Source organism: Eleutherodactylus coqui, chromosome 2 (genome assembly GCF_035609145.1).
Source record: "Eleutherodactylus coqui strain aEleCoq1 chromosome 2, aEleCoq1.hap1, whole genome shotgun sequence".
NCBI classification, from domain to species: domain Eukaryota; kingdom Metazoa; phylum Chordata; class Amphibia; order Anura; family Eleutherodactylidae; genus Eleutherodactylus; species Eleutherodactylus coqui.
The window spans coordinates 294,287,132-294,299,584 of record NC_089838.1 but is presented as its reverse complement, the minus strand read 5'-3'; the positions used below and the strand labels follow the sequence as shown (position 1 = coordinate 294,299,584).

The window sequence follows — 12,453 nt, the reverse complement described above, 5'->3', positions numbered from 1 at the left end:
GATCCTGTGACGAACTCTGCGATCCTGTGACGGACTCTGCCAGTGGAATACCGCAGCGGAGTCCATCACAGCGCCCCACCCCCCCTTCAAAAGACCCCATACTCACCTCCGGATCTGCTGAGCGAGTCCCGCATAACGCGCCAGCGCGCATGAGCAGTACAGCGCATGACGCGCCGTCAGTGTCATGTGATGCGGCCGGAGGGGAAGTATAGCGTGACGGCCAGCTTCCATTGACTACAATGGAAGCCGGCCACGCGTATTCCCACAGCAAATAGAACATGCCGCAGGATATTTCACGCTGTGGAACTCCATGGTGGAATTCTGCAACGTGAACATCCAGCTATTAGGCTGAATAGAACCTAATGGCTGCAGCGTAACGTCCGTGGGCATTAGCCCTAAGGGTTAATATCTTGATTAATTTTATTCAGACGCAGACCAAGACCCAGATTGGAGACATGAAGAAGAGTGAGGCTGCTGGGAAGAACAGTGGTCAGTACTTCTATTACTGCTGTATTATAAGTCAATTTAATGAGTTACTGACATGAGACTGGTGTCCATTTCTAGGTGCTACTGGGTCAACTCCACCAAACCAGAAGCTGAACACAAGCAACCCGAGCCAGTTCAAAGAGACGTAAGAGCTACAGATAGCCGTAATATCTAATACACTCTCCCTAGTTATCAGATAGATGTCCGTCATGGCCATTAGCGTGACAGATGGGTCGTGATGTGCATTTTATAACCTCTTAGTAGAGTTTGGATATTTAGCCCTCCGCTTATCATATACAAACCATATTACCAGTATAAATGTTTGGCAGCGTTGTTAGTAATATACTTGCTAAAGGTACGTTGGACTGTTAATCGTAGTGTTATATGGCGCCCGTTTTAGTTTTAACCCCCATACATTAACATGGGGAAAGCCCTCCTGAAATCTTACTTTTTTATTGTAGGTTTTGAATTTATATCTCATGTCAATATATTTGGCGCAGTACTTGGTCGGTCTCTTTAAGTCCTTTTTTTTTTTTTTGTAAAACAATCTCTTTTTAATAATTTTTAGTAGAAAAAACATCATCCATACATCTAAATAAAATCTTTGAGTATATAAGTGAGTCACGCAGGACTCTAACACTTATATAGCATATAATGAAGAAACGAGGCCATGTATATCATTCCTATGACAAATATATTTACTCTCCTATTGCGGACCCAGAAGTTTGGACCTTAAACTTAAAGGGGTTGTCCCGCGGCAGCAAGTGGGGGTATACACTTCTGTATGGCCATATTAATGCACTTTGTAATATACATCGTGCATTAAATATGAGCCATACAGAAGTTATACACTTACCTGCTCCGGTGCGGGCGTCCTCCTCTCCATGGTGCCGTCTTACGCTGTCTTCTCCTTCCATTAGACGCGCTTGCGCTGTGCGGTCTTCTGCTTTTTTCAATGGAGCCTCTCCGGTGTGCTCGCGCCGGAGAGCTGGTCTGCGCATGCGTAGAAGACCTCGGCGGCGCAAGCACGCCGGAGCGGCTCCATTGAACAGAGCGAGTGCTTTGATTGGATGGAGCGCCGCTGGGGAAACACGGTAGTAGGTCTTTTTTTGGCATTCCATATGTCCAACCAGTTCAGACTATTAACCCCCAATGTTCATCCAGAGGAAGGCAAAAACCTCAATGAGGTAGAAACCAATATCTCCCTTTTAAGGGGGAAAAATCCTCCCTGACTCCAATCTGGCAATTAGAATAATCCCCGGATCACCACTCCTTCTGAAGTTATTAGTGATTAACATATAACAAATGGATCGCTTAAGAAAGGTGTCCAGGCTTCTTTTGTACTCGCTTATAAAATTTGCCATCACCACATCCTCAGAAAGAGCGTTCCTTAGTCTCAGTCAAGGACCCCCTTCTTTGTCGGTGTAGAAACCTTCGTTCCTCTAGATTAGTGTTTCCCAGCTCCAGTCCTCAGGGACCACCAACAGGTCATGTTTTTAGGATTTCCTCAGTGTTACACAGGTGATGGAATTATTGTCAGTGTCTCAGACATTGCCACAGGGGTTCTTACTATAGGATATCCTGAAAACATGACCTGTTGGGGACCCCTGTTCTAGACTATGTTACGGTCACAGTCCTGGGTATAAATAGATGATGGGAGAGATCTCTGTATTGTCCTCTGATATATATACACACACATAGTTATTAGGGCTCCCCTTAAGCGTCTTTTTTCTAAACAAAATAATCCCAATTTTGATACCCTCTCTGGGTATTGTAGGCCTCACATTCCTTTTATTACTTTAGTTGCCCGCCTTTGTACCCGCTCAAGCTCTGATATGTCCTCCTTGAGTACCGGTGCCCAAAACTGTCCACAATATTCCATGGGTGGTCTGACCAGTGATCTGTAAAGAGGAAGAACAACGTTCTCGTCATGTGCCCCTAGACCCATTTTGATGCACCGCATGATACAATTTGCCTTGGCAGCAGCTGCCTGATACTGGTTGCTTCAGTTTAGCTTACAGTCCATACCAGTGTTTCCCAGTGGCTTCCCATTCTGTGTGTAATGGTGACATGTTTCCTCTGCCCAGCTAGCTGTAGAACTAAGGAGTTAAAGTAAATTTGGAAAGATTTCCCTATCATTAATGTTCTAATGACAGATGCACTAGATCACAGATGGGACAATAAGACATTTTAGAGACCTCAATAGAAAGCGGTCCAGAAGGTAAGGCTCCAAATCTCCTGCCTGGTCATAACGCTTGTTTTCTATTTTTTTTTTTTTTTTCTGTCTTTTCTCAGGCCCAAAAATGTGAAAAATGATAGATGGCGAGTCGGTTTGAGCCATATGTACTCATGTGGTTTGTGCGAGTATCGCACCCCAGATGACAATCTCATCCAGACCCATGTAAATTGTTTTTTGCACAAACAAATCCGAAGCTATCTGGGCAACTACTTCACCAGGCGAAAAGTGGACTTCCTGAATGTGAGAGAGAAGCCGATGAAAATATCCTCTAACGCTTCTCTATTCTGGCAAGGAGGTGGTTAACTGTGGTTTCTGTATTTCTAGAAATACATTGTGTATAAGGGAAGAAAAACCGCCATGCAACGGAAGATGCTCAACATACAGTCCCTCGATGACAAATGTGCAGGTAAGACCGGATCCTCATAGCGGATGTTCACGCCACGGCTCTGCCTCCTCCTGCAGACCAACAGAGCAGTATTACCCTCCGATCTACCCCTACTCAGGATGGCGAACGCCAAAACATTGCTGCCCGATCAACCTCAGCGTGATTCTGGGCCTACTGAGACCTGTGGTACCTCCCATACTGGGAAGAGTACTTGCACAGGGATTATCTGCTACTATGTGCGGTACGAGATTTACACCCAGCTAGAAGTTATCTTGTCTTATGAACAACGGTTCTCGAACTAATTGCCAGCATAGCTCCAGCATTGCTGAGACCTGCGGTACCCTTCATTTGGAAGTACTCACACAGGAAGTCTCTGGACTCATCACTCCTCAATCTCCTTGCCTGTCTGTAGCTCCCCTGTTGCCCCTCCTGCAGTTCCCTGCTGGCAGCCTACTGCAGTGTCTGTGTCCAGGATGACACACGGATAGGGCCGGCCAGAGCCACATACTATGTGCGCTCTGTCTACAGTACGAGATTACATCCAGCCGGAGAATATCCCCTCTTATGAACGACAGTGTTTGAACTAATTGCCAGCATGGCTCTGACCCTTGCTGAGATCTGTGGTACCCTCCATGTAGAAGGGGTACTCGCACAGGAAGTCTCTGGACTCATCGCCCCTCAGGTCTGTTACAGACGGGGTTGAGCCTTGCCTAACGGCCAGCTCACTGAGGGGTGCCGCCTCCGGTTCTCTGCAGGCAGCCTTGGCACAGTGTCCGTGTCCAGGATGACAGGCGAGAGACACGTGCCATGTGCACTCTCTATGCTGTAACGAGATTGCATTCAGCCGTGTTCTAACTGTTGTCAGCAAGCCCGGAGTACTGCTGACATCTGTGGTATTTTCCAAATGGAAGGAGTACTGTGCACAAAAAGTCCACGGACACATTGCTCCTCTTCTCCGCTCCAGAACGGAGGAGCCTTTACTAATGGCTAGCTTCCCTATGGTGGCTTGTCTGCAGTGTCCTTGTGGGCAATTTTAGTGCTTTCCCCGCTTACAGGATGAGACGTCGACTGGGGCCGCCATGAGCCGCATACTATGTGCGCTCGCACCACTATACGGGATTGACATCCAGTCAGTCAAAGAATATCTCGTCTTGTTCTATTTAAGTATAGTGGTAGGCCGAGGGGTTAGCCCTCCGACAGGGTGATTGGAGGCAATTGATCCATCTACTAGCTCCCCTTCAATCAGCTCTGACATGCTGATCCACTATGGGTCCGGTCGTTCTCCTGGCGGCCTCAGAGTCAAACCAACATCCAGTGCTTTCTAGGAGGCCTGTGCTGCTATCTCAGTCAGTCTTGTCCATATGGACGTGGGTCACTCATGTCGTCGGTGATGCATGAGTGGTCCCGTTTAGGTGGAGTCCACCGCTGACGCTACATTTGGCAGCAGAATGGTCCTCGCATTTTCCCCTATTAGGGATGTTTGGACTGCTGCCGTTAGGAGTACTCTGTAGTCAGAGCGGTCTACGACTTCACTCTTACAGTGTTTCTTCACATGGCCTTCCTACGCAGGTAAGAGCTCCATCTGGAAGACAAAGCATTTAATCAGATGGAGTTAGTAGCACGCTTTAAAAGTCTAGCACCATTTCCTTCTGCAAGATTGTTTGCAGTAGACCGTGAAATGGTATACACTAATACTGATTTAAATTCTTAGCACTCGCCCTCCCGACTCCGGAGGCTTCCACAAAGGGACCAACGTGACACATGTCCGGGGGTAATTTGGCAGTTATGCCACGTTTTATGATGCCTGGTTGGAGTCATGCAGTGGCAGTGACATTTTGGTAGGAAGCCATCCTGGCTTGACAGACGCCTTTTTCCTAGACCTAGACTTCTTCAGGGTCCGAGGGCTTCATGCAGAAGGTGAAGGCTGTGGCCATTGTCATAGACTAAGAAGGCTGATACTAATGGTATTTTGCAGCCAGGTGTCTCCATCTCCCACTCCCTCTGGTAGCGGTAGCTCCCATGCATTCACTTGGGGTGCTTCCTACTAACCCTTCAACAGCAGTGCTGTCATTACGGCAACCTGCCTAGCTGGGTGTTTACAGTCTGGACTCCAGCGGACCCTGACATTCAACTAGATCGCTTGTTAGAGGGCCCCCAACTCTTTAAGTTTCATCCCCCTTTCTGATGGTGCTGATGTCACGTCCAGCTCGTCCAGTCGACTCGTCTCTCTTCTAAGTGGGAGGCGCTATCGGTCAAAAGTTTCTTTGTCATCAAGAGGGTTGTTATCACCCTGTTGCATGTTACCTCACTGCATGTGGTATCTTGGCCCGCAATCATAAAGACTAGTCCCATGGGACAAGCTGGTCACAAATGGGCTCAGTCGTAATTCGCAAATCACCCTGGCTCTCTGGTGGTGCTCCCGACAACACAAGTGGATCCTTGGGTTTCCGAGGTGGCTTCCTCGCACTGGCGCTACTTCGCGGCAGTGCAGGGTTACCATGCACAGACATTATATATTCAGGCTGTATTACGGTACATATTTCTCGGACAGCCGGTGCCTCGATGTGATCTTTTTTTCCGGTGGGGGGGATGGGACCGTTTCTCAAGCCCCTTTATGCTCCATCTCTAAGCATGCTGGATGCCTTGGCACCCAGTACCCCTTGGGTACTGCTATGGAATGTCCCAAGGTCAAAGCTGTGTCCCCCAAATGAAACAGACAAGAAAACTCAATTTTTGTAAGAACTTACCGTAAAATCTTTTCTCGTCATGTTTATTGGGGGACACAGCACCCACCCGATAAGGGTTCTTTTTTGGTCTTAATATCATTCTTTTGCCTTCTTCCCCTGGTCAGGGTGACACTTTTTTTTTGTTTGTTTATGGTCACACTAGTGCTAACTCAGGCGGGTCCTTCTTGAAGGGTCTTTCTTTCTGGATCCTACATGGTTCCATTTATTCTGCTGCACAGTTTCTATTGACTTTATTATGTTGGTTTCGCCTCCTGCTTTTATACAAACTGATTTAGCTCAGTGCCTGCAGAAGGGGTAGAGCTGGTAGGGAGGGATGAACTCTATCTTTGCTTAGTGTCCACCTCGTGGCAGCAGCTACAGTGGGGAAAAAAGTATTTAGTCAGATACCAATTGTACAAGTTTTCCCACTTTAAAAGATAAGAGAGACACGTAATTGACATCGTAGGTAGACCTCAACTATGAGAGACAACATGAGAAAACACATCCAGAAAATCAGATTGTCTGATTTTTAACGAATTTATTTGCAAATTATGGTGGAAAATAAGTATTTGGTCACTTACAAATGAGCAAGATTTCTGGGTCTCAAAGACCTGTAACTTCTTCTTTAAGAGGCTCCTCTGTCCTCCACTTATTACCTGTAGTAATGGCACCTGTTTGAACTTGTTATCAGTATAAAAGACACCTGTCCACAACCTCAAGCAGTCTCACTCCAAACTCCACTATGGTGAAGACCAAAGAGCTGTCGAAGGACACCAGAAACAAAAGTGTGGCTCTGCACCAGACTGGGAATACTGAATCTGCAATAAGCAAGCAGCTTGGTATGAAGAAATCAGCTGTGGGTGCAATAATTAGAAAATGGAAGAGATACAAGACCACTGATAATCTCCCTCAATCTGGGGCTCCACACAAGATCTCAAGATCACAAAATGATCACAAGAATGGTAAGCAAAGATCCCAGAACCACACGGGGGAACATAGTGAATTAACTGAAGAGAGCTGGGACCGACGTAACAAAGGCTACCATCAGTAACACACTATGCCGCCAGGGACTCAGATCCTGCAGTGCCAGACGTGTCCCCCTGCTTAAGCCAGTACATGTCCGGGGCCGACTGACGTTTGCTAGAGAGCATTTGGATGATCCAGAAGAGTATTGGGAGAATGTCATATGGTCAGATGAAACCAAAATAGAACTGTTTGGCAGAAACACAACTCTTCGTGTTTGGAGGAGAAAGAATGCTGAGTTGCATCCAAAGAACGCCATACCTACTGTAAAGCATGGGGGTGGCAACATCATGCTTTGGGGCTGTTTCTCTGCAAAGGGACCAGGACGACTGATCCGTATACATGAAAGAATGAATGGGGCCATGTATCGTGAGATTTTGAGTGCAAACCTCCTTCCATCAGCAAGGGCACTGAAGATGAAACATGGCTAGGTCTTTCAGCATGACAATGATCCCAAGCACACCGCCAGGGCAATGAAGGAGTTGATTCCTAAGAAGCATTTCAAGGTCCTGGAGTGTCCTAGCCAGTCTCCAGATCTCAAACCTATAGAAAACCTTTAGAGGGAGTTGAACGGCTGTGTTGCCCAGCGACAGCCCCAAAACATCACTGCTCTTGAGGAGATCTGCATGGAGGAATGGGCCAACATACCAGCAACAGTGTGTGCCAACCTTGTGAGGACTTACAGAAAACGTTTGACCTCTGTCATTGCCAATAAAGGATATATAACAAAGTATTGAGATGAACTTTTGTTATAGACCAAATACTTCTTTTCCACCATAATTTGCAAATAAATTCGTTAAAAATCAGACAATGATTTTCTGGATGAGTTTTCTCATGTTGTCTCTCATAGTTGAGGTCTACCTATGATGTCAATTACAGGCCTCTCTCATCTTTTTAAGTGGGAGAACTTGTACATTTTGGTATTTGACTAAATACTTTTTTTCCCCCACTGTATGTTGTGGGTTTTTTTTCTTTTCCTTTACACTAGTGTGCCCCCAGCCTTAGAGACATGCCTTCCATTTACACTTCTGGTTTCTCATTGCGATTGGAGTTGAAAGTGTAATAGAAGGCTTCGCTACCATTGATTTCAATTGGAGCAAAGCCCTCTATTTTATTTCCTGCTCTGACCCCGATGTGAAACTTTGGCTTAGCTGCACTGACAGCAGGCCAGAGCATAAGCTGATTGACGGGGAACCCAAGCAGCAGAAGCATACTGATCGACCATTGATAACCTATACTGATGCTAGGTCATCAATAGTAAATGCCCAGAAAACCCCTTTTAGCATAGGTAGTAGGTTTAGCTGCAAATCTGCACCAAAATTTGCTACATATTTAGCAATGCAGATTTTGGTCGAGATCCATTTAGTTTGGATTTTGACATTGTTTATGCCATCAATTGAAAAGGTGAAGTCTGCTGCTGATCCGTGACAAAATCTGCACCAATACTGTAGATTTTCCACCATAGAAGATCCGCACCAATTCCGCTACCAGTGAACTTGCCCATAAAGGGGTTATCCTGGACTTTTGGGATCCTTTTTCTATGGATGATCTATTCTGAGTATACGTCATCAATAGATGATCCCCACTAATGAGCTGATTCCTAGCACTGCTGTCAGTACGGACATCACAGGAAATTGATTGCATTGTTCGTATCGTAGTGGGCAAGTTAGGTAGTACCAACACAGGTCTCATTGAATTCATCTATTCACTCCATTATATCACTGTAAACCATATTTTTATAAAATGTTTGTGGTTTTACTGCCTTAACAGTAAGATTGTTCTTGTGACACATAGCAACCAATCAGAAAGCATACAAGAGAAATCAGAATGATTATGTTGTAACTGAAGAACCTTCAAACCTTGGGACAAAACCGCAAGGAGTGAATGAGATCATGTAGAAATCCAGTAGGGTTGGATTTCTGCCAACTTGTGGGTTACAACATGATCACATTGACTATAATGACATTGCGATCTGACATCTGTGAAGGCCTAGTCTTATGCCCTGCAGACCCTTCTTCTCTGTCTACAGTGTTATTTATTGTATTTCCATCCCTTTCAGGATTAGGGGATCAACATTTCTTACATCGTGTTCAAGTCGTACACTGCCAGGCATGTGATGTCCTCATCCCAGATGTCCGAGCTCATTACGCATCGCACATACAATTATATGACCATCGAATGAAGCGCAAGGTACAAACCAGCTAGATCCATAATGACCGTACCGTGAAGTGATCATTATAGTGCTTATCCTATATCAGTGATGGCGAACCTTTTAGAGAACCAGTGCCCAAACTGCAATCCAAAACCCACTTATTTACTGCAAAGTGCCAACACGTCAGGTGGCGGGGCTTATCACAACGTATGATTTTATCCCCATTGTTCTAAAAACGACCGGGCCGCTTCAAAATAGACAGTGTGCAGATTTTGACTGCTTTTTGGATGCGGAAATGCTGCAGAATGTCCCTAGCGGAAATTTCGGTGGAAAATTCTGCAGCACTTCCACATTTAAAAAGCAGTCAAAATCTGCAGCCCCCAACAGTAGTGACAGCGACGGCCCCCAGCAGTAGTAGTGACAGCAACAGCCCACAGTGGCCCCCAGCAGTAGTAGTGACAGCAACAGCCCACAGCGGCCCCCAGCAGCAGTAGTGACAGCGACAGCCCACAGCGGCCCCCAGCAGTAGTAGTGACGGCGACAGCCCACAGCGGCCCCCAGCAGCAGTAGTGACGGCGGCGGCCCCCAGCAGTAGTAGTGACAGCGACAGACCACGGCGGCCCCCAGCAGTAGTAGTGACAGCGACAGCCCACAGCGGCCCCCAGCAGTAGTAGTGACAGCGACAGCCCACAGCGGCCCCCAGCAGTAGTAGTGACAGCGACAGCCCACAGCGGCCCCCAGCAGTAGTAGTGACAGCAACAGCCCACGGCGGCCCCCAGCAGTAGTAGTGACAGCAACAGCCCACGGCGGCCCCCAGCAGTAGCGACGGAGACGGTCCACGGCGGCCCCCAGCAGTAGCGACGGAGACGGCCCACGGCGGCCCCCAGCAGTAGCGACGGAGACGGCCCACGGCGGCCCCCAGCAGTAGCGACGGAGACGGCCCACGGCGGCCCCCAGCAGTAGCGACGGAGACGGCCCACGGCGGCCCCCAGCAGTAGCGACGGAGACGGCCCACGGCGGCCCCCTGCAGTAGCGACGGAGACGGCCCACGGCGGCCCCCTGCAGTAGCGACGGAGACGGCCCACGGCGGCCCCCAGCAGTAGCGACGGCCCACGGCGGCCCCCGGCAGTAGCGACGGCGACGGCCCACGGCGGCCCCCGGCAGTAGCGGCGGCGACGGCCCGCGGCGGCCCCCGGTAGTAGCGACGGCCCGCGGCGGCAGCGACGGCCCACGGTGGCCCCCAGCAGTGGCGACGGCCCACAGCGGCCCCCAGCAGTGGCGGCGGCCCACAGCGGCCCCCAGCAGTGGCGACGGCCCACAGCGGCCCCCAGCAGTGGCGACGGCCCACAGCGGTAGCGACGGTCCACAGCGGTAGCGACGGTCCACAGCGGTAGCGACGGAGACGGCCCCCAGCAGCAGTGGAGATGGCCCACAGCGGCCCCCAGCGGTAGCGACGGCGGCCCCTAAGCGGTAGCGACGGCAACAGCCCACAGCGGGCCTCAGCAGTAGTAGTGACACCCCTGAGCGGCCCCCAGCAGTAGTGACAGTGACAGCGGCCCCCAGTAGTAGTGACACCCCTCAGCGGCCTCTTCTCCCCACTCACCGTTGTGGTGCAGCTCCCAGAGTCGGCGCTGTCCTGTATGCCGGGGCCGCTGGGCAGGCTCTGCGCTACCTGTGCCTCCGCTCTCAGCCTCCCTGGCCAGCACTCCCAGCCTCGGGCGATCTGCTCGCAGTCCTCCGCCCCCAGCCAATCAGAAGCTAGGGGCGTGAATCAGTCAGGTGACAGGTGTATTATGTCACTACCCCTTACTTCTGGTGGCAACCCAATACACCAGTGCCCTCCGAGGAGACGTTAGGGGGGAGGATCCCGGCTGCACAGTGATGTCACAGTGTGCGCCGGGATCGGAGCTCCTAGCAGCTGAGTGAATGCTGGCAGAGGAGCTGCGGCCCCTGTCGGCATTCACAAGCAGTGAGCAGTCGATGGCGGCGCGTGCCAGTTGGGAGGGCTCTGCGTGCCTCCTCTGGCACGCGTGCCATAGGTTCGCCACCACTGTCCTATATGGTGCACACCATTAAAGAAAAACTATGAGAGCAGCTGGTTTTGATCAACCTGCTTCCCAAAAACTGCTCCATTGATGGGAAAATAAAAATCTACAGGTCTCTGAATATAGCAATGAAAATTATTTTTCTTTTATGAAAATTGCTTTTTTTGTGTGTAAAAGTAATAAAAACAAACTATTAACTGGTAATTGCTGTAATTGTACTGTGCTGTCAGTTATACAGCATGGTGAATATCAAGCGTATAAAAAAAAAAAGGGAAGGTAAGTATTAGAGGTGTGGCTCCTTTTTGTTCACCTCCGCTGCCAGGACAGTTTTTTAATTAATTTTTTTGCTCAGATGACAGACGGGAACTGAAGAAACCTTTCATTGCCACTATTTATCCCTTTTACATACTATGGTCAGTGCAACTGTGGCATGTAAAAGGCTGAGAGAGGGAGGGCGCACTCTCTGTCAGCCATTAGATGTGATTGCGGGTTCCAAATGTGTTGCTATGGCACCCGGAGGCTTGGCTATATCCTCCGGATCTGCTAGCTGCGGTAATATTACTGAGGGGCTAATATTAATTTTATTACCTGGGCTACGGTGGGGTTAATAATACTGTGGTTACTGTGGGGTTAATATTATTGAGGGGGTTAATATTACTGTGGGGTTAATATAACTGAGGGAGTAATATTACTAGGGCTACTGAGGGGGTTAATACTGTGGTTACTGTAGCTACTGGGGGGTTAATATTACTGGGGCTGCTGTGGGATTAATATTAGAGATGAGCAAACACCAAAATGCTCGGGTGCTCGATATTCGGGAAGAAATTATCGCGATGCTCGAGGGTTCGTTTCGAGTAACGAACCCCATTGAAGTCAATGGGCGACCGGAGCATTTTTGTATATTGCCGATGCTCGCCAAGGTTTTCATGTGTGAAAATCTGGGCAATTCAAGAAAGTGATGGGAACGACACAGCAACGGATAGGGTAGGCGAGGGGCTACATGGTGGGCTGCATCTCAAGTTCACAGGTCCCACTATTAAGCCACAATAGCGGCAAGAGTGGCCCCCCCCCCCCTCCCAACAACTTTTACTTCTGAAAAGCCCTCATTAGCAATGCACACCTTAGCTAAGCACCACACTACCTCCAACAAAGCACAATAACTGCCTGCATGACACTCCGCTGCCACTTCTCCTGGGTTACATGCTGCCAATTTCCCCCCCCCCCCACACGACCCAGTGTCCACAGCGCACACCAAACTGTCCCTGCCCAGACTTCAGCTGCCCTCATGCCACGCCACCCTCATGTCTATGTATAAGTGCGTCTGCCACAGGAAAAGCAGGCACACACTGCAGAGGGTTGGCATGGCTAGGCAGCGACCCCCCCATAAAAGGGGCGGG

At 49.1% G+C, this 12,453-nt stretch overlaps 1 protein-coding gene across 38 annotated transcripts in view; it reads left to right on the top strand.

The window, feature by feature from the left end:
• LOC136612721 (uncharacterized) overlaps positions 1-12,453 on the top strand; it is a 107,153-nt gene that overhangs the window by 82,858 nt on the left and 11,842 nt on the right. For 37 of the 38 annotated variants that reach the window (XM_066593287.1, XM_066593285.1, XM_066593284.1 and 34 more), the window contains 5 exons: positions 429-489; positions 565-631; positions 2,782-2,965; positions 3,050-3,131; positions 8,919-9,049. In XM_066593287.1, the coding sequence (XP_066449384.1) occupies positions 429-489; positions 565-631; positions 2,782-2,965; positions 3,050-3,131; positions 8,919-9,049 (525 nt within the window). The remainder of the gene's footprint in view (positions 1-428; positions 490-564; positions 632-2,781; positions 2,966-3,049; positions 3,132-8,918; positions 9,050-12,453) is intronic. The other variant, XM_066593286.1, reaches the window with a different exon arrangement.